General features: G+C 29.6%; 1 protein-coding gene across 1 annotated transcript in view; it reads left to right on the forward strand.

Annotated features, from left to right (window-relative positions):
* The window catches only part of LOC108773907 (FMRFamide-related peptides), a 39,866-nt gene that overhangs the window by 12,680 nt on the left and 3,723 nt on the right, over nt 1-23,463 (forward strand). Inside the window, exon 2 of the mRNA XM_018539881.1 lies at nt 16,848-17,245. Coding sequence (XP_018395383.1) covers nt 16,848-17,245 — 398 coding nt within the window. The remainder of the gene's footprint in view (nt 1-16,847; nt 17,246-23,463) is intronic.

Below are 23,463 nucleotides of genomic sequence, written 5' to 3' on the forward strand. Positions count from 1 at the left end.
TGGTGGTGGAGAGGGGGAGGCAAGTGGTGGAGGTCCGGTGGGCCGATGATGGTGAAGGTGCGAGTGAAAGGTGAGAGAGGAAGTCAAAAAGTTGTAATAACGAAAAAGAGTGAATTACAGTGGAAGAGAGGGGTGGCGGGGGTTGTTGGTGGGGGGAGGGGGAGGGGCGAGTGGAGAAGGTCCGGTGGGCCAAAGATGGTGGAGGTGCGAGTGAAAGGTGAGAGAGGATGTTGAAAAGTTTAAAAATGCGGACAGAGAAGAAGAAGAAGGAGGAGGAGAAGAAGGAGACGTTTCTTAATTTTTCATTAAAATCACCACTTTTTGACCGCTTATATCTCCAGAACGGCTTGACCGATTTAAAATTTTTTTGGCTCAAATTACTCGTGGCGATGCCGCCTTTCAGGACATATGACGTTCGATTCAAAATTTTTTATATTTTAATAGTTATGCACCTCCCAAAAATGGACTTTGGTGGCTCGGGATAAGAGACTTGTAGCGTTCACAGTTTTTTTGAACATGGCCGGAGACGCTACCGCGTCTCCTGATTATAAAAGATATTGATATAATAAAAGTTGTCATGTCAAAGGTTTAACTACTTCTGTTGTAAAATTATTACATCTGTTGTCATTGTAATATAAGAAAACAAAGTAAGGTGTTATTGAAGAGAAAGAAAATATATTATTTTGTAAATAAGCATTCATATGTCTTTTCTAACAATACGTGTCAGTTTGTAAATTTAAACTATTATCTTGTTTATGTATGTAAATCATTTCTGATATAAGTCCTTTATTTAAAATTGTTTCTTTATCAAGTATTTTAATGTTATTCCAATCAAATTCATGTGAGAAATCTAAACGATGTTCAGTAATAATAATAACCGACTTTGTTGAATATTCCAATTAATGCAGTTGTTGTGTTCAGATATTCTCGCTTTTAAAGTCCTACTCATTAGTCCAACATATGTTGCATCACATTCTCTACAAGATATTTGATAGACAACATTCGTGCGACTCATTGTATATGTAATTTATCCTTTTGTTCTTGACATTCGTATGTTTATTCGACTGCTGTCCGTGGACATGCTCAGAGTTACAATACGTTATTATTTGTGACCATTTGACTTCTCTCTCTCTCTCTCTCTCTCTCTCTACTTATTTAAAATTAATATATATTTTAACTTATACTCTTAATCATTATTTCTCCATGGCTGCGTGCAGGTGAGTTTCCTTTTTTATCTTTTCATCTTTTCTTCACTTTAAAAGCTAAAATATACTAATAGCAATGTGTACACACAGAATTTCTTCCCATTTATTGTCACAAGATCGTTCAATTTTGGAACAAAATAATTGAATGGGGAGATGAATCTGCCACTTTCCTGTTCAGCCATCGATGAACGTTACTAATAATTTGGATCACTGAAGATGACTCGAAATGTAGCCGAAACGTCTGAATAAAGTTTACAAATACTTCATATATTAAATAAAATAAATAAAAAAAAATAAAAACTGTTAATCTGCACGACTTACTGCAATTTTTACTCTCACTAGTCCGTTATTTTATTTTAATTTATTTGTTATCCTTTTGTACTTTGATAAAGCTGTTTAGTTCATTAATGCCTTTATAAGCTACTTTGTTTTAGATTTATTAAAATAATTCTTAATCTTGTTAGCCATGTTCGCTACGTACGGTATTGTGAAATAGAATTATCATTATTATTCAATTTAACTTTATTATGTAAATCAATTTTTTTATATAATCTCTTTTTGATAGTATTGAATATTAGCTCTAATGGGTAGCCGTGTAATAGTAATATTCTTATGATCTTGTCAAAATTTTTTTTGTGAAAAAGAGGATGAGACAAATGTATTGCTCTGTCTGTTAGACTAATAATGACTCCTATTTTGTGTGTTAATGTATGTTACGAAAAGTAAATAAATACCGTTTCGATGAAGTTGGTTTCTGGTACCAATCATAAATGATAGAATTTTTATGTTTTATTAGAGTCACATCTAAAAAATTCAGCCTATCTTTGCCCTTCTCTAATGTAAAATGAAGTCTAGGATGATAACTATTAAAAATATGAAGAAGTTCACATATTTTGTCATTATTAATTGCTAATGTCATCTACATATCGTACATAAAACGTTGGATGAATAATCAATTTACTTAAGCATTTTGATTCTAAGTTTTGTAGCATTATATTTGCTATGATAGGTGATAAAGGAGAACCCTGAGAATGATTGGAACACCATATGTTTGTCTGTAAATTTTATCGTTAAATGTAAAATATGTAGAATCTAAAACTCGACATCTTATCCCATTTATAAATTCTGTCTTAGGTAATTCTATATTTTTTTGTATGTCATACCATCTGTTGTTAATACCCTCTAAAACTAAATCAATTGGTACATTTGTAAATAGAGACACTATGTCTAACGAAAATAATTCATCTTCTTCTTTAATTTATAATTTAACAATGTTATTAGTGAGTTGGAAACTATTAATAACTGATTTCTAGATTTAGTATTTGTAGTTGCGTTTCAAGACCGAAATCCTTCGGCGCGCAAATATGTAAGGGGGGGGGGGGATATTTCATATGATTGGAGAAATATTGCGAAGAATATCACTACATCGACTCGCCATCAGATGTCTATCGATATTCGCAAATTCTCGCAAGTTCTAAGATACGCGTATATCTCTTTATATAGAATCTCGATTTAATAACTTACCAAGGCGTATAAGGTAGGCTTCCACTACAATGCCTTACTGATGAGTCCAGTAGTGGAAGCCGGGACGAAACGCCAAACATTACGTGATATTCTTCGCAATATATAATATTAGAATAAATTATCAGATTTAGATTTTAAATTGTTATTTGACTCTTATTCGCCCTATTTAACGTGTTAATTATTTTAATAACTGAATAATTTGTATTAGATAATGTATTAGAGAATGTGATGCAAATAAGTCGCCAAATTATGTAATGGACTGCCTATAGAGGATATAATGATACGTAGAGGATTGTCAATTTTATCTACTTTAGGTACCCTGTATGCACGTGGCAATATGGATTAGAAGCGTTTAAGTGTTTGTATTTATTATCGTTAATTATATTTTTTGTTTTCCATCTTTTCAACAACTCTTTCAGCTTGGAGATAATTCCGTTAACTGGATTAATTTCCAAAAGTATGTATTATAATCTTTAAGCACGTTTTCCATTTTGGTTATATAATATAATCATATTTGTCCATAGCTACTATAATATTCCCTTTATCAGCATGTGTGTAAATAATGTCAGGGTTATTAGTAATAAATTTTTTTGTTATACGAAACATGTTACAAACCTTTTATTTCAAGTTTGTTCTGTTGAAATTAATGTTTATTATGTACGTTATAAAATTATTTCTTAATTCAGTAATGTTAAGAGTTTTAATTTTAAGCTAGTATATTATGTTCAATGTTTTTAATGAAATTAATAGCTATAGTCTGTAAATTATTAATTGGTAAACAAAAATTCTCTCCAACCTGCAAAAGTGCTATTACCTCATTGGGAATACGTATAGTACTGAGGTTTACAAACCAGTTACACTTTTTTACATTTTTTATTGAAATCATTGATGTTGTACTTAATATTTTTATATTCTAATGGATTAATATTAATATTATATAAATCATTGTGTGCATTATGTAAAGTAAGATCTGTTGATTGTGTTGTAGTCCTATTAGTGTTGTGATCTGTACTATTAAAGGTATTCGCTTTATAATGATAATTAAAGGTTTTTATTTTTTTATTGAACTCATGGAGTTGTTTAGTCATTAGCCATTCAAATTTCTTATTTAGTTTATTGTGTTGTGTATGATAAAATTTATTTAATGTGTTGTTTTGTGTGTGAAAGAATCTATTATATAAAATAATAAGTAGATTGTTAATAATAAGTTTATTGAGTTTAATAATTCTGTTTTTTAAATATCTATATTGATAGTACGCATCGCTAATTTCAATTTGACATAGTGATTTGATACAACCTTTGTTATTCGCTTTGAATTTATATTTATTATTATGAAAACGAAATTTAAATAATGTGTTATTGCTTAAATGCTGTGGATAAATTAAATTCTCTTTGCATTTGCGTAAAAATTCAATTTGTAATGATATGATAATTAAATCTTTGTTGGTTTTAAAGTACATAAGATTGACAATCCTCTACGTATCATTATATCCTCTACAGGCAGTCACATTACATAATTTGGCGACTTATTTGCATCACATTCTCAAAACAAGCTTATCTAATACAAATTATTCAGTTATTAATAGTTTCCAACTCACTAATAACATTGATAAATTACAAATTAAAGAAGAAGATCAATTATTCTCGTTAGACGTAGTGTCTCTATTCATAAATGTACCAATTGATTTAGTTTTAGAGGGTATTAACAACAGGTAGTATGACATAGAAAAAATACAGAATTACCTAAGACAGAATTTATAAATGGGATAAGATTAGTTTTTGATTTTACATATTTTACATTTAACTATAAAATTTACAGACAAGTATATGGTGTTCCAATCATTCAGGGCTCTCCTTTATCACTTATCATAGCAGACATAGTGCTACAAGACTTAGAATCAAAATGCTTAAGTAAATTGATTTTACAACCAACGTTTTATGTACGATATGTAGATGACGTCGCATTAGCAATTAATAATGACAAAATATGTGAACTTCTTCATATTATTAATAGTTATTATCCTAGACTTCATTACATTAGAGGAGGGCAAAGATAGGCTGAATTTTTTAGATGTGACTCTAATAAAACATAAAAATTGTATCATTTATGATTGGTACCAGAAACCAACTTCATCGGGACGGTATTTATTTACTTTTCGCAACATACATTAACACACAAAATACATGAATTTGATTGGAATAACATTAAAATACTTGATAAGGAAACAATTTTAAATAAAAAACTCATATCAGAAATGATTTACATAAACAAGATAATAGTTCAAATTTACAAACTGATACGTATTGTTAGAAAAGACATAGGTATGAATGCTTACAAAATAATATATTTTCTTTCTCTTCAATAACACTTTACTATGTTTTCTTATATTACAATGATAACAGGTGTAATAATTTTACAACAGAAGTAGTTAAACCTTTGACATGACAACTTTTATTATACCAATATCTTTTATGATTGTTTCATGTAAGTAATTTAACATATTGTTGTAATTAGTTGTGTTTAATAATTAATATTTATAATATCATATCGAAATGTACAGTGTCCTAGGGAGCGCAATGATAACAATGTAAATTTATTATACTAATACCGAGACTTTGAAAGGATCCGAATCATGGATCGAAACATTGTACTTATTTAGACATAATAAAATTTTATTTTAACCACACACCAACAACCAGTGTACAGACTTGAAAAAGCATTCATCATTTTCTAGAATTCATTCACAACCGAGTCAATTTATTAATCTTTATATTTTATTTTTATATTTTTATATAATATATTTTTTATTTTTATGTTGTTTCTTATTAAGTGTAAACTAGAAATTTATTATAAAAGAATCTTATTATCGCTCAATTTAGACTGTTTTTTCTTTATACTTATATTGCAAAAAAACAAGCGAAATCAAACAAATAAATATAGTTTCCGATGCTCTTAAGAGTCCGTCTGTCACCATTGTAACACTTGCGCTCAACAGTATCAGACAAATATGTAAAGATGCTCCTATTTTCGCATATTTTATTACACAATTCACATAAAAACAGGAAAATCAATTCTTCGAAATTGTACCACACTATATTTCTTTGACCGTAAGATTATTTATCTCTATGACTCTGTAACATTTTTCAAGAATCGCTGAAGAAAGACCTATAAGTTCCGAAACGTTCAATTTTACTTATATTATATTTTCTTTATATTCTTATATTCTTTACTTTTTGTCATACTCTTGTATACATTTTGTATACTTTTTATCATACTCTTGTAACATTGTATACTATTAAATTATTTTATACGAAAGAACTTTATTACCGCTCGATTCAGACTGTCGTTTCTTTATAGTTTATATTCCTTTTTTAAATTTTTTAATAACGTTAATGAGAGATTCAATGATTCTAAAAAAGAAATTGATACTTTGTATTTTAGAAAAAAAGTAGGACAGGAATTAATTATTCAGAATAATAAAAAATTTTTCTAAGGCTTATATTTATAAAAATGTGAATTTTATAGGAACATGATATGCACTGATTTTAAAAAATTTCGTTAGAAATATAAAATCGATATACATAAATATTCTACAATGGTGGTAGATTTATTGTGTCACCAAAGCCGCCGATCTTTGTGAATTCCCTGTTGCTTTTCTATATTCTTTTCCGCTTTCGTGTAATGTTTTTTTTTTTTTAGATATGCTTTCTTCTTATTTTAGTTAATTTATATTTTCATTCAACTATTTTACAGCGTGGACAAATATTTACTTATTATTAAAATGACGTGATGAATTTCGTGCTCACGTATGTTTCTTTTCAGTTTTCACAATAATTTACTTTTGTTAGATTTATGATTTATCATAGTACTGTCTTGTCTTTCTAAACACTCTTATGACAATTTTGAATTAATTTATTAAATTATAGCTTAAAAATTTTGATAATGACTTTAGTTGTTATATTCCATTACATTTTAATGATATATGATAAGATAAAAGGACATCTTTAGTTTCATTTCCGACAAAATTGAATGAGTGGTGTGATAATAAGGATTCATAATAAAAAAATATTTCATGATAAAAATAAATATACTATATATTAACTCTTCAATTTTCTTTTGAAATACATTTTTATTTCAAAGATTAATATAATTTTTGGAGAACGAAAAAAAATCGCATTTTCAGTATTAATATTCCTATTTCGGAAGATATTCAATAGCCTATTTTTTAATCATTCCTTTTTATTTAAAATATTTGTAGCTTCATTGTGATTTTTTGTAATCCCTAACATCTAATATTTTAAATTTAAAACGTCAAAAGGCTATGAGATAAGTGAGATGTTCATTATAAAAAGGAAAATAACTGTACTAACATAATAGAACAAATGATATTAGAAACAAAACCCAGTAGGAGTCGAAATGACTTCTACTGGGTCCTTTCCATGTTATAATAAATTTAAAAGTACGATTAATGTCCTATAACATAACGTATTGAATATTATTAGGTGCTTCAATTAATTCTCGCTATTTTTTGCTAAAAAAAAACTCGTGCTTATTTTATCAAAAAGATACCTGATATTTTAGTCATAATGTTGGCCATCGAAAGCTATAATACTTTTTCAACTTTTCTAGTAACAAATGGATTCCGCGATAGAAAAATTCAGTTTCTTTCGGCGATCCAATCATCGAGCCATTTTTTGATATTTTCGAAATAACTGAAGTGTTGCTCAGAAAGACCATGCTGCATCGATCGAAACATATGGTAATCTGATGGAGCAACGTCTGGGTATCGATCATGAAACTTTTTCCATAGGATAAAATGTCAAAAGTGAAAAATTGCTCCATTAACTTCAATGGTAAAAATTTTCACTTTCACTTTTCATCCTAGGGAAAAAGTTTCATGATCGATACCCTGATGAATAGGACGGGTGAAGTTAGACATCCCATCCAACATCCAAGTGCCTCCAAGATTTCCTTCACTGGTTGTGCAATATGTGGTCTTGTGTTGTTATGGAGAAGAATAACTTTATCATGTCTTTTGGCGTATTGCGGGCGTTTTTCTTTGAATGCTCGATTCAAATTGAGTAATTGACGTCGGTAGCATTCACAATTGATTGTTTGACTCGGTTACAGCAGCTAGTATACGACACCGACTTGATCCCACCAAATGCACAACATGACCTTCTTTCCATGAATATCCTGTTTTGACGTTGATGTTAATGGTTCGCGAGGACGCACCCATGATTTCTTGCGTTTAAGATTGTCGTAACAATCCATTTTTCATCGCCAGTCACAATTCGATGCAAAAACGATTTCTGTTTTTTTCTTTAGAGCAGCAATTCACAAATGGCTGAACGTTTCTCAATATCTCTTTCTCTCAATTTATGTGGGACCTAATTTCCTAACTTCTGGATCATTCCCATTGCTTTTAAACATTTACTAACGGTTCACACATCGACATTTAATGTTTCCAACAACTCTTTAAGCGTCTGACATGAATTTTCTTGAAGTAATGCCTCTATTTTTCCATCTTCAAATTTTTTTCGACTGACTAGGGCGCTCTTTGTCATTCACGTCAAAATCGTTGTTTTTAAATCTTCTAAACCAATCTTGCAAATTTTTTCAGATAGAGCAATGCTCCTCATAAGCCTCCACTAGCAAACAATGACTTTCAGCAGCAGATTTCTTGAGGTTAAAATAGAAAAGTAACGCTTTCCTCAAATGCTCTTTTTTTGATAAAACCGGACACTTTGAATACGATAAAAAATTGTGCTTTTTGGATCCGATCAAATGTTATATAATGATTATTAAAGTCTATTGATAGTACTTTTATATACATAAGATGTCACTTTCGGCCACGTTGAAATAGCACAAATATTGACCTCTTACGATCAATAGCGAGAATTAATTCAAGCACCTTAAATCTTTTTTCCTCACGCGTGCACGTAATGTGCCCTATACTGCAATGCTTTTGCGTGCGGTAAATAGCCAATAACTCAAGCCGTTGAGTTATTTCGCAAAAGCGTTGCGTTATGAAAAATAACGCAACGCTGTGGTAGGGTGGTAGCACTGGTAGCACGAATAACAACACAGAGAAACCTAAATAACGCAAGGCAGTGGTAGGGTGGTAGCACTGGTAGCACCAATAACAACACAGAGAAACCTAACCTGCGTCGACGCTGGCGCCCGCCCGCCCGGTGTTCGTTCGAGTCGCGCCGTTTTTCGCGGGCATTGCATCATCTTTATGTCATTGCTATGTCAGAAATTTGTGAACGGGGCCATTTTACCAAGATTGTAAGTGTCCTTCAACGTGTAATAATTAATATTGGCTGCTTTCCAGCTACGACACAAGTAGACACTGTGTAACACAGTGAATCATTGCATCCCTGTTGTTTGCCTACGTTAAACGAGGATGAAACGATTCTCTGTGTTACACAGTGTCTGATTCTGTCCTTGCTGGAAAGCACCCACTGTAAAAGTGTCCTTCAACGTGTAATAATTAATATTTTAATTTCTTAGTCGGGGGAGCGCAGCCACCTCCGAACTCCTCCTGCTTCTTTCGCCCCGCGCACCACCCCATAAGTAATTTATAATTGTATAACATCTGAAGACACGGTAGTATCTCGGCGCTAAGCCAAGCGCGCGACACTGCCGTGCCTCCTTTGCGCGAAACTGAGAATTTTTCGGGATCGAGATGATCAGATCTCAGTAACGGCTGAACCAATCAAGTTCTACATACGCTTAATCGACAGGAAATACTTAAATTGTATAATAAAAGTGCTTTCATTTTTTTTCTACGTGCCCTACGAGCGGAGATATCGCGACGCAAAGTCCGGATCTGTGAATTTTCACGTTTCAATTTTAAGAAACGTCGTTATTAACGTCGTCGACCAGAAAAAATGTCCATCTCGTTTTTTCGACAATAGAGGGCCTTTGACTTTATGTGTTATCTCACTCTATCTATCATCTCACTCTATCTATCTATATCTAACCAGCAGACCAGTGTTGCATGCTGTATCACATATGACGCACGCGCGATTCAACACTTCTAATTAAAAATATTATTCAATATATATAATATAAAATATTTATTATTATATATATATATAAATATAAAAATTGAAATATCGAAATATAGAGATATGTACGTCGTCGAGAAAGTATAAGTGTCTACGTGTTTGATTTCGAGGAAAAGTGAGTGTCTACGTGTTCGTCTTCGAGGAAGTGAGTGTCTAGGTGTTCGCCTTCGAGGAAGTGAGTGTCTAGGTGTTCGCCGTCGAGGAAATGGATGTTTAGGTGTTCGCCGTCGAGGAAGTGGGTGTCTACGTGTTTGCCTTCGAGGAAGTGAATGTCTACGTGTTCGCCTTCGAGGAAGAGAGTGTCTAAGTGTTCGCCTTCGAGGAAGAAAGCGTTTAAGTGTTCGCCTTCAAAGAAGTAAGTGTCTAGGTGTTCGCCGCCGAGGAAATGGGTTTGTTTGTAAGAAACGTCGTCGTCGTCGTCGTCGTCATTGCCAGCTACGGAGTGAGGAAATGCATTCTGGAATTTTTGGCGCAAAAGACAAATTTAATGTGGTCGCGACAATATCGATCGCTGCGATCTGTACGATCGTTGAAGTCGAATTATTATTAAGTGTCTCGGCATCTCGGCAATAACAAAGGATTGAGGTTAGGAACTCTGTCACATCGATGGCATAGACGAATACGGAAGTGAGGTTAGAATAAATATCGATCTCTGCGATCTGTACGATCGTTAAAAAGAGTCTCGGCAATAACAAAGGATTGAGGTTAGGGAATCTGTCACATCGATGGCATAGAACAGACGAACACGTAAGTGCGGTTAGATATTTTCTGCTTTATTACACAAATTCTCTGCTGTAATTCCGCTGTAAGAATATCTACAAATTATTTTCTATATAATTATTTTCTTTTTACAACAGCATTTGGTTAGGTTACTTATTTACCGAGACACTACCGTGTCTCCAGATCTGTTATTTATTTGTTTGGTAGATACCTTAGTTTGTATTCTCTATTTCTTATATAATTATAAAAGAATTGATTATTTGTACTTTGTTTATAGGAAAAGTCTGAAAAGAAAAAAGGTATGGATTTAAAAGATTATGCCTTTTCTTTTCAGGACTTTCCCTTCAATAAACCTGAAGATAAAATACAGTACAAAGAATCAATTCTCTTATAATAATAAAGATAAATCTTATTTGATACAGTTACTCAAAACATAAAATTACTTGGTTTTAGTATTGAAATCTTTAAAACTTTAAATAATTATCTAATAATGAAATATATTATCATGGAGAGAGAAAGTAACTGATATATATTATTGAAGGTGCCAGTTCAAAGTGAACATTCATAAAATGTATATCCTTTTGTTGCATATGTATATAATAATGATTTACTAGTTGTTTATAATAGTAATGTTTTAAATCATTATTACGAATATATGCAACAAAAGAATATATACTTTATGTATGTTTACGTTGAACTGGCACCTTCAATAATATATGAGTCAATTTTCGTAGTAATATGTACCATTTCATTATCTTTCAATAATAAAATGTATTACGTTAAATTAGACAATTTGATATAAGAATTCTCTTAAAATTAATATTGATCTTTTGTGATTTATTTTTAAAATGTAAAAAACTGTTATTTGATTTAAGATTTTGGAGTGTAAGTTAACTAGTTTTCAATCACGTATATCTTCATAAGTATGCGTTTACAAATTATTATTCTAATTAATAATTAATATCGTGAAGGATTGTTCTGATAATCAATTTCGTAATAACATTATACCAAAAAAATCTATTACATATATAATCAAATACGCTAATAAACGTAATTTTTGAAAAAAATGATTGAAATTATTTAATTTATTTATATACATTTGCAGGTACACAATTTAGAAGTAATTGATCAAAATGGTGTTCAATTGGGAGGAGGAAATACCATAAAACGATAAAAATACAAAGATATTAGAGAGATCTGAGTACATTGAAAGTTCTTGATGCCAGTGCTAAGATTTTGGATGTGACTAATGCAAAGCTTGTCGACAATAATGTTGCCCTAAATAAAAGTGGTGTCAAAATAGTTGACAACAACGCAGTAGTACATTACAATAATAAAAGTACATTAAATTCTCAAAGTAATACAATGCAACCGACAACTTCGACGTTAGAAAACAAACTGATATATTATTGAAGGTGCTAGTTCAAAGTGAACATTCATAAAATGTATATCCTTTAGTTGCATATATACGTAATAATAATTTAACAACACATGCACACTAGATGTTTATAATAGTGATATTAAATCATTATTATTACGTATATACGCAACAAAAGAATATACACTTTATGTATGTTTAATTTGAACTGGCCCCTCCAATAATATATGAGTCATTCTTCATGGTAATATGTATAATAGTATTCTTTATATACGTATTCATTTTCATTTCATTACCTTTCAATAATAATATAAAAAACTATTACAATTTGATCTTTCACCTAGAGCACTATATTTGATTTAAGATTTTAGAGTGTAAGTTAACAAGTTTTCAATCACGTATATTTTCATAAGTATGCGTTTACAAATTATTATTATTATTAATAATTAATATCGTGACTGTTCTGATAATCAAATACGCTAATAAACGTAATAAGTGTTTTGGTATAATGTTATTAAGAAATTGATTAACAGAACAATTGTTCCTCACAATATTAATTATGAATTAGAATAATATTTTGAAAATGTATACTTATGAAGATACACGTGATTGAAAACTGTAACTCACACACATGTACTTCAAAATCTTGAATGAAATATAGTGTTCTAGGTGAGAGATCCAAATAACAGTTTTTTATATTTCAAAACTGAATCACAAAAGATCAGTATTAATTTTAATAGAATTCTTATATTAAATTGTCTATTTTAACGTAATACATTTTGTTATTGAAAGATAATGAAATAGAAATTAATATATATATAAAAAACCTTGGCATACATAATAATGAGGTATTAAAGTACATGTTCCAGTTAGTCTTAGTCAAATCAGACGTAAGTTCGGTACTGTTGGGTATTACTGAAGAAGAAGAGAAGGGAGAACTGTTGTTTTTTTTACCTTCTTATTTTCTTAAATCTAATGACACGTATCATTTGTACGCCAAGTTAAATTCTATCTTTAAAAACCCAAGAGGTACTATCCTTATTACTTGCTTAATTATATCATGACATGTATCGTTTGTACTATTCTTATTAAATTCTACTAAATTAAGTAGTAAAATCCATGTAGTTCTTATATGTATTAATTCCAATGTCAAAATCTATTACATGTACCATATATAATCAAATACGCTAATAAACGTAATAAGTGTTTTAGTATAATGTTATTACGAAATTGATTAACAGAACAATCGTTCCTCACAATATTAATTATTAATTATAATAATAATTTGTAAATGTATACTTATGAAGATACACGTGATTGAAAACTGGTTAACTCACACACATGTGAGCTCCAAAATCTTGAATCAAATATAGTATTCTTGGTGAGAGATCAAAATAACAGTTTTTTATATTTAAAAAATGAATCACAAAAGATCAGTATTAATTTCAAAAGAATTCTTATTAAATTGTCTTACCATATTGTCTACTTTAGCGTAATACATTTTATTATTGGAAGATAATGAAATGGTAAAAAACCTTGGCATAATGATGTATTTAAGTCAGACGTAAAGTTGGGGAACTGTTGGTGTATGTTTACTTTGAACTGGCATCTTCAATAATATATGAGTCATTTTTCATGGTATTTCATTATCTTTCAATAATAAAATGTATTACGTTAAAATAGACAATTTGGCATAAGAATTCTTTTAAAATTAATACTGATCTTTTGTGATTTATTTTTTAAATATAAAAAACTGTTATAGTTTGATCTCTCACCTAGTTCAAGATTTTAGAGTGTAAGTTAACCAGTTTTCAATCACGTGTATCTTCATAAGTATACATTTACAAATTATTATTCTCTAATTAATAATTAATATCGTGAGAAAGGATTGTTCTGATAATCAATTTCGTAATAACATTATACCAAAAAAATGTATTATGTTTATTAGTATATTTGATTATACATATGTAATATTTCGACATTGGAATAAATATATATTTACTTTCATTGCATTATCTTTCAATAATAAAATGTATTATGTTAAAATATTTTATAGAGAACATCAATAAACTTCCGGTTTTAAGTTGGTTATACCAAGATAAATTCTACTAAATTAAATAGTAAAACCCATGTAGTACTATCTTTATCCTCATATAATGACATTTATCATTTGTATGAAAGATCTGATATCAATAGTCGGCGCCAAGTTATTCTATATCAGAATTCTCTCTCCCTTCTCTTCTTCAGTAATACCCAACAGTTCCCAACTTTACGTCTGATTTAACTAATACTAACTCGAACATGTGCTTGAATACCTCATTATGTATGCCAAGGTTAATTTTTTATAAAAACCTACGTGATGTTATCCTTATCATATTTGCTGTTTAGTAGAATTTAAAAACCTACGTGGTGTTATCCTTATAATCGGCTATGGATTTGACCAGTCGTATTTGCTGCTAGTTAGTAGAATTTAAAAACCCACGTGGTGTTATCCTTATGCTGTTTAGTAGACCAAGATATAACCTAGATTCTATAATCGTATATGTCATATAAACTTACCTTTATTTCTTTAGTGTTTTTACATAAAAAATTTTTCTATTTAAATAAATCTTTTTTATTTTGTTTTTAAATTAATTGTGATATAATTTTTTTAAAGAAGGGTTAAATCACTTGGTTTCGAATAGAAAGATCTTTTAATAAGAATACAAAGGCATATACTTAGGTTTCATTGTATGAAGATAAAGATAATTCCACTTAGGTTTTACTTTTTAATTTAGTGGAATTTAAATAATAGTACTATATGGGTTCTTAAAGATTAAAGGTACCACTTGTGTTTTACTTTTTAATTTGGTAGAATTTAACTTGGCGCCGACTGTTGATATCAAGTCTTGTATACGAATGATAAATGTCATTAAAATTAAGTAAGTAATAAGGTAGAATAACTTGGTGCCGACTATTGATATCAAATCTTTTATACAAATGATACATGTCATTGATTTAAGTAAATAATAATAAGGATAATGTCACGTAGGTTTTTAAAGATGGTTCTACTAAACACTAAACAGCAAATGTGATTGGTCAGTTTCACAGTCGATTAAGTAATTGATTATATTATACTGTATATTCACTTATTGAGAAGTAAGATTTTTTTTATTTGTTCACATGTTTGTGGTGTCTCGAGAAAAATTTCATACTTTTTCTCTTTTCTCTCTATTTTAATGATTAGTTATTTCAAAATATCTTTATTAGTGAAGATATTAACTTCAACAACTGAAAAATCTGCTATTAATCGTTAATGCAATTATACCACGCATTTAGTATAAACAACAAGACACGATTGGCATAAGTAAGAATCTGAATAGTACGTATTAATATTGATACAGTGCAATCTGCGTAAAGTAACAATGAAGATCAGTTAATTAACAAGAGAATTTGTCTATCTAGGCTTACATTAATACTTGTTTTACTAAGAGTTAGTAAATTTGCAGGTTTTTAACAATACATGTAATAAGTTTGTGATGTGATTATGAAGGGCAGTCGCGTACACAGTTAATTAAAGTAATATAAGGTACCACATTAATCTTGCTCAGTACGCCATGATATTATTAAGCAGGATATTAATACAGATAATAAGACGCCAATATAATTTATTATGTGACACACGCGCACGTTGGACGATGCATTCTCTTGTTGCACTTCGTAATTCTAATCCATCTTGATAAATCAATTATATATTGCCCAATGTCATATTTGGCAATTCCGAAATTTATGATCAAATTTTTATTATTATTATGAGATCAAATAAACACGATGTGACACTTATGTAAATTTAGTTGTTATATCTTAGACGCAATTTAACACTTTATTTGTATTTGTTTAGTTATTGTTTTGTAGTTTGTATGTACAATAGAAGATTATATGGTCGCGCAGATTGCTTCTATTAATTTTCTTGTTTTTTTAAAAAAACAGAAACCAATTTGTTTCGTAAAAATTTTAATTTACAATTACAAATTTGTTTATATAAAACATTACAAACGTTTATATAAATTGTAACTGACTTTCCTAATACAATTTATTCTAATTGTTAGTTATTATATATTTTACATTTTTGTAGTTAGAATTATTTATTTTACTGTTGATGTAATTTTCTTCCATTTAAATAAAATGTGTATGTAAAAAATATTTGCTAAATTATTCAAAGAATTGTTCTTTAAAATTCTATTTTATTAAAAATTTTATTAAACATTGTTTTTAAATATTAATGTTGTGGTTAAGAGGGTATTTTAATATTTATTGCCACAGAGAGAAAAGCATTTACAGATCGTGTTACATATGCGTGCGTGCATATATATATATAGATACAGATTTTTAGAATTAACTGTGGAATACAGCCTAATGGTAAGGTATAAAGTACAAAATATATTTCAATATTTAGGGCCGGTTTTATCATTAGATAAAAAATTCATCATATCATAAATTATATGATAAATTACCTTGGATAAATAAAAGAGTAAAAGAGTAAGAGGATAAGTGAGTTGAAGTTAAAGATGGAATAAAACCTAGTCTTAAGTTTTTATTTAAATAAAATATTTTAATTTAGTAAAAAATAGTGTAAAAATCTAATGACGTTAACACTATAAATAAAAAAAAGTAATACCGTTATCGAAAAAAAGTAACGGTAATGTACAGTCTGCCACGCTCTTACTAGACAGACTGTAGTAGCGACGTTATAACTAACACATTACTTACCAACCCTATAATGATAATCGTAATTAATTATTTATAATATGTTATTGTCATAAATATCGAAAATTTTTTTGTCAGTATGACTATTTGCAAATAATAGACAAGTTGTTTTTTTTTATGGAATATGAAATTGAAAAAGATAAAAAATATTACATGCGATATATACACAGTTTTATTTATACAATTTTTGATTGCAGATTACACTTTGGGCTTTCATTGTGATGGCATTTCTTTGTAATTGGATGCTCGTGTCTTCCTCGATATTGACGCCACTCCAGGACGATAGTAACCTGAGAATCTTCAAGGAATCGCCGAATGACTTTGAATATGTGATAAAAAGACGTGGCATCGATGAACGTAAAGAAAATACTGAGAGACGCAGCACTATGGGTTCTTCCTTCATTAGATTCGGACGCAGTCAGTCTGCCTTCAATCTCGCCGATAATTCCGTCTTCGATGAAGAAACTAATTCGATGGTCAGCAGGTATCCCCGATGGAAGTCGCCGGATATTGTGATCAGATTCGGACGATCTAACTTCAAAGCTATCAACGATGGACAACTCAAACGTGGACGAAATGATCTCAATTTTATCAGGTAAATCTTATTGCACTTTTGACCTACTAATATCGAAATGTAAAGTTGCCTAATATAATTCTCTAAATTATACATCATAAAATTTTTATTGTTGAATATAAACATATATTTATGTGTATACATATAGAGGAAGAATCGATACCGTCATACCACTTTATTTTATATGAATAATATTTCTAAAACAAAAACTAAAAATAAAACTGTAGTAACATTAACGGAAACTAGAAAGTGTCTTTTATTGGATAACATTTTTTTTTACTCGTAATCAGACGACGCGGTAATGTCTCCGGCCATGTTCAAAAACTACTAGTTAATATATGAAAGATTAATATGATATGAATTTTTTCGGATATCATTTACTTTTTAGAGTATAAATATATCACAAATATATAAAAAAATACCTCAATTTTCATTTTCATCATCCTACGTGTCATAAAAAAGGTGTTATATATGGTGTTGTTGATAAAATTTTACGAGTGTGTCATCCAACTTTTCAAAGAAATAATTTAGTAGAGGCCATTAATATTTTTTTACGAAATGGATATCCCTTTTAATTTATATTTTCTACAATTCATAATAGGATAAAATACCATATCAATAATATTAATTCTAATAATAATAAAATCTTCCAAAAAAATTTTTTACTATTCCTTTTATTAACAATGTTTCTGAAAAATTTAAATCTATTGCCAACATGTTACATTGTAAGCTTGGTTATACTATTCCGAATACATTAAAAAATTACATTACAAGAGGCAAAGATAAGTTGGATTACACACACAATCAAAACGTTGTATACATATAAGATATCCTGTGAGAATTGTGAAGCCAGTTATGTGGGACAAACTAAGAACTATTAAAAACGAGATTACAAGAACACGTTTCAGATATTAATAAAGGTTCAAAATCTCCTTCGGTAATAACTGACCACAGATTAAAATTAAATCATAATTTTAAATGGGGCAATGTTGAGATCTTAGATATAGAACCTTCTTACAAAAAAAGATTAATATCTGAGATGGTTCACATTAAAAAACAGACAGACGGCATAAACAAACAAAATGACACGGAGTCCTTGTCCGAGATATACACCAATATGATACATTCCCTTCCTCTTCTTAAATATAATATTATATGTTCCTTCCTTGTTGTTTTCTCTTTTTCCCTCGCTTGATTTCGTATTCCAACTACATTACCTCTTTTGACATCATAACGATGATATTCTGGTAACCGTAAAATGACTTACACTGTTTTAATTATATTTTATATTAATTGATTTCGAAAAATTTTAATTATGGACTTGTTGCTTCTTTTGTATTTTTGACAAGGTAATAGAATTTTTGTATTTATTTTTTTATTGTTGGTAATTTCATTAATTCTTATATAATTTCTATTAGGATCAATTTATACTTACCATATCAACATGTGACTATATCTATATCAAATACTAATTATCAGAAGAAGAATTCGTTATCTATTTTAATTCTAATTTGTAACATTGAAAATGATCAGAGTCGAAACTTCTGTCAATTTGTAATTTTTAAAGATCTATTAAAGCGTTTTATTAAATTTTAAATAATTGAATATTGTTCGATAGATTTACTTGGCTCTTTGCCCTTCTTATATTTGTATTGTTTTATACATATAGAGCCTTTTCATTATTTATTATATTAAAAAATGATTTAAAAATATTATATAACGAGAGTGAAATACGGCGAAAGAGAGGGGTGGTGGGTGGAGGGGGCAGGGGGTGCTGTTGGTCGAAGTTCGTGGAGGTGTGAGTGAAAGGTGAGAGAGGACGTTACAAAATTATAATAAAATGCAGACAGAGAAGAAGAAGAAGAAGAAAAAGAAGGAGGAGAAGGAGAAGGAAACGTTTCTTAATTCATTAAAATCACCACTTTTCGACCGCTTGTATCTCCAGAACGGCTTGATCGATTTAAAAATTTTTTTGGCTCAAATTACTTGTGGCGATGCTGCCTTCCAGGACATATAACGTTCGATTCAAAATTTTTATATTTTAGTAGTTATGCACCCCCCAAAAATGGACTTTGGTGGCTCGGGATAAGAGACTTGTAGTGTCTTTCAATTTTCGAACATTGCCGGAGACACTACCGCGTCTCCTGATAATAATAGACACTACAAGTCTCTTATCCCGAGCTATCAAAGTCCATTTTTGGGGGGTGCATAACTTCTAAAATATAAAAAATTTTAAATCAAATTCATTTATTCGATGGCGCATTTTAAAGTCGGGACTACAATACATATATTTGTCCATGTTGTGCACGGAGGTTGTAAATAGACCTACAATTTAACGCCGTAAAATTATAAAAATAATTAAAAACAAAAATTGCATTACAACAACGTTGTGAATGTCTAGCATTTTTGACGCGAAGTTTTTGGCTCGTTTGAATAGATGCCCCCGATTTTACCCGCCTACTCGGTTTTGTACTATTTTTTCCTAAATATCTAATTTATTTTTCCTAAATAAAAAGACATAAATAACAAACAAAATAAAGAACGCTCGTTAATTGTGAAGGAATAATAAATATAGACTAAATGATCAAATATGAGTAAATGTAAATGTTCATATAATTAATAATCTAATAAGATCGTATATATAGGGTGTTTGATAATTAGTAAAACATATTCCGTACAGGTGATAGAATGGACTAAACTGAGAAGAAAAGTCCTGTACTATTTTACAATTGTCACAGTAGTTAACGAGATATTAATTTATAAAAATATTTAAATTCGCCCGGCCCACCGTCAAATGCAAGCGCGCGGTTGAATAGGTTGCTAGGCGTTGTTTATAACAAGCGGCAATAGTCCTCGCTAGACATGAATCGCGTAGCGACGGCGAACGCGCGCGGCGCGCTTTGCAGGCGATCCTATTCAGCCGCGCGCTTGCATTTGACGGTGGGCCGGGCGAATTTAAATATTTTTATAAATTAATATCTCGTTAACTACTGTGACAATTGTAAAATAGTACAAGACTTTTCTTCTCAGTTTAGTTTATTCTACCCCCTGTATGGAATATGTTCCACTAATTATCAAACATCCTGTATAAATCGGCTCACAAAGCCTTCTTTAGTTTAACAATATGCAAAATAATAGAAAAATTATTATTAATTTTTTTAAACCTATGTTGATATATGACTTATAAATTTACAGTAACAATAAGAGGCCAATAGTATTATAGACAAGAAAATTTTGTTGAATCATAAAATGATGATTTGTAGAAACATAATTCTTCATATTCAACAGTAAAAATAAGCAGCAAAACGTAAAATCCACGATAACAAATTTATCGTTAAACAGCTTGAATCACGTTAATAAATCAATGTTTTCATAAAAAGAAGTCCAATTTAGATGAAAAATTTTTTATAAGTAGAAAAGTCGTGACATCGACAATAAATTTATGTCTAGTTATTATATTGAATCTTTTATTGTTGGAGAGTCTCGAGGATGATATAAGTATTAATTTAATTGCCTCTCACAAATCGGTGCTTGTTTATTGCAGTGTGAATCCTCTCGTTTCTCATAGACTATAAAATATTTTATTTATATTTTTCATACAAGTATATAAGTCGTTTATATAAGCTTTCTCCTTTTAACCTAGAACTACTTCAATTCTAAAGCTAGTGTTTTTCTATAACATTCTATTGAATAATATTTCCTATCAGTGTCCAGTGTATTATCGAGTAATATAGTTAACGAATACTTGGTATTTTCCTTCTTTGCGCAACCTAAGTACCACAACACACTAACAATATGCTCAAAAGTGTCCAAAATTTTTACGTGTTGGATTTGCACGTACAATAATACCCATTTGTCATTTTTAACATTGTAAAAAATTCAAATGTAGTATCTTATAGCTTCTTGAAATCGGGAAGAGTTGTAATTTAATACATTCAAGCTCGTTAAAATGTGTGTCTAATTCAAGTGCTTCTATCTCATATCTTAACTGTATATAAAAAGGAACTAATTTGATCTAATCAATTCCAAAAATGATACTTTGTATTAAGTGTACAAATTAGTTCGGTCTGTTTTTGTGTTAAAAATGCATTTATTTCAAAACAAAATGAATGAACAGATTAATTAAAGTATTGGCCATCGCTGGCTACTACTTTTTCCCATCTCTCAGGTAATTTTTGAATTCCGTCTTGAAAAAATGACTTTGGAGGCGAGCATCTTTTGGAAAACGGACCGAACTAATTTATACTCTCAATAAGTACAGTTAAGTGTGTAAAATTAGTTATCAAGCGACGCGGTAGCGTCGCGACGCCAAGTGCATAAAATAAAAATCTATGTTGAATATGTACCACGAAAAGTAACTAATAGATCATTCAAGGTGCAAATTCAAAATGAACATACATACATATAAGTAAAACAGATAACAATTTGCATATTACAGTTTTCTAAAAAATTTCTGCAATTTGTTATTCTTAGTGCACAAAATATAAAAGTCGGTTATTGAGATTTGATTTGAAATTTATTTAATTTATACTAGCCCGTGCAATGAAAAATAATTGCTTGTAATTCCAGAGTATCAATCTGTTAATGACTCGGAAAAAGAACATGGCGGCCTGCTCTCAAAAAACTGATGAGTTTCTCGTTGTTCACTTAGAAGTAATGTTGAAGTTTGTACGGAGTAATTTTTTCGACACTTGAAGTACGAAAAGTATTACATATAAATAATGAATAGTAAGATTAGATTAGAATAAAATAAATAGATGTGAACACACAAAATTATGTTGTAATACCTTTTACTTATATCATTCTCAACAATACCAATCGAGGCTTGCCGTCATTAATGCGAATATTTAAATCAATCTTCCAAACATTATTACATTTTGTACTTGCACCGTAAGAATGATGTCACTTCTTTTTCAGAGTTAATTGATAAATTTCTTATCTATGCTATAATACAACTAACTCAAAACCGGAAGTTCAAACAAAAATTAGAAATTCGACTAAAGAAAGATTAAAGTCTTTTAATCTAAAATATTTTTATAACTTCTATTTTAATCATTTATTCCATCCATCGAAAGTCTTTTGAGAGCAGGCCGCCATGTTCTTTTTCCGAGTCATTAACAGATTGGTACTCTGGAATTACAAGCAATTATTTTTCATTGCACGGGCTAGTATAAATTAAATAAATTTCAAATCAAATCTCAATAATCGACTTTTATATTTTGTGCACTAAGAATAACATATTGCAGAAATTTTTTAGAAAACTGTAATATGCAAATTGTAATCTGTTTTACTTATATGTATGTATGTTCATTTTGAATTTGCACCTTGAATGATCTATTAGTTACTTTTCGTGGTACATATTCAACATAGAAAATATACATAATGTATGTTCATTTTGAACTAGCACATTTAGTAATATATCAGTTACTTTCGTGATAATATATTATATTAGATAATATCATTTAAAGTATTAAAGGTTTAAATTATTAGGTTACATTATCAAATAATCATTTTAATTTAGAAAGGTTCAAATTTTTGGGGTTAATTTTCAAAGGTTGAAATTTATTGGGTTTTCTATTTTGTGGTTAGGTAAACGTTGTAATTTAGGAAGGATCAAATTTTTGCGATTAGCTTTTAAAGGTTTAAATTTGTTGGGTTCTTTAATTTGTGAGGATCTATTTTTGAACATGGCTTGACCTTTTCATTTTAATGATATGTTAGGATTAATAATATATCAGTTACTTTTCGTGGTTAATATGTTATTATTAGATAATCGTTTAAAGTTTTAAAGGTTTAAATTTCTGATATATTATAGACGTATATATTCTAATAGTATATCTGTAAAGAATTAAACGTTCTTTACCACTTTCATTTTAAAAAAATTAAGTTATTTAAAACAGATGTTTTAATAAAACTGATAATTTTTATTTTAAATAAGTTTTCAAAGCTTATTTTATGTTTCTTATACCAGTCAACAGTCGGGAGTACTTAAAATAATTTTATTATTTAAAATACATGTATTTAATATGAAGTGAGGGGTACAGCGGAAAGCGGCGGCGATTCGAAAATCGGCCAAAAGTTACATACACTTTACGTATGTTCACTTTGTACTGGCAACTTTAATAATTAATAATCAGTTACTTTTCGTGATAATATATTATTACAATTTGACTCGTGATAGTACTGCGATAGTTTTAAATATACGTCATATCGGTCAGCAGTCGGTAGTATTTAAAATA

Source organism: Cyphomyrmex costatus, unplaced genomic scaffold (assembly GCF_001594065.2).
Source record: "Cyphomyrmex costatus isolate MS0001 unplaced genomic scaffold, Ccosl1.0 scaffold224, whole genome shotgun sequence".
Classification (NCBI taxonomy): Eukaryota; Metazoa; Arthropoda; class Insecta; order Hymenoptera; family Formicidae; genus Cyphomyrmex; species Cyphomyrmex costatus.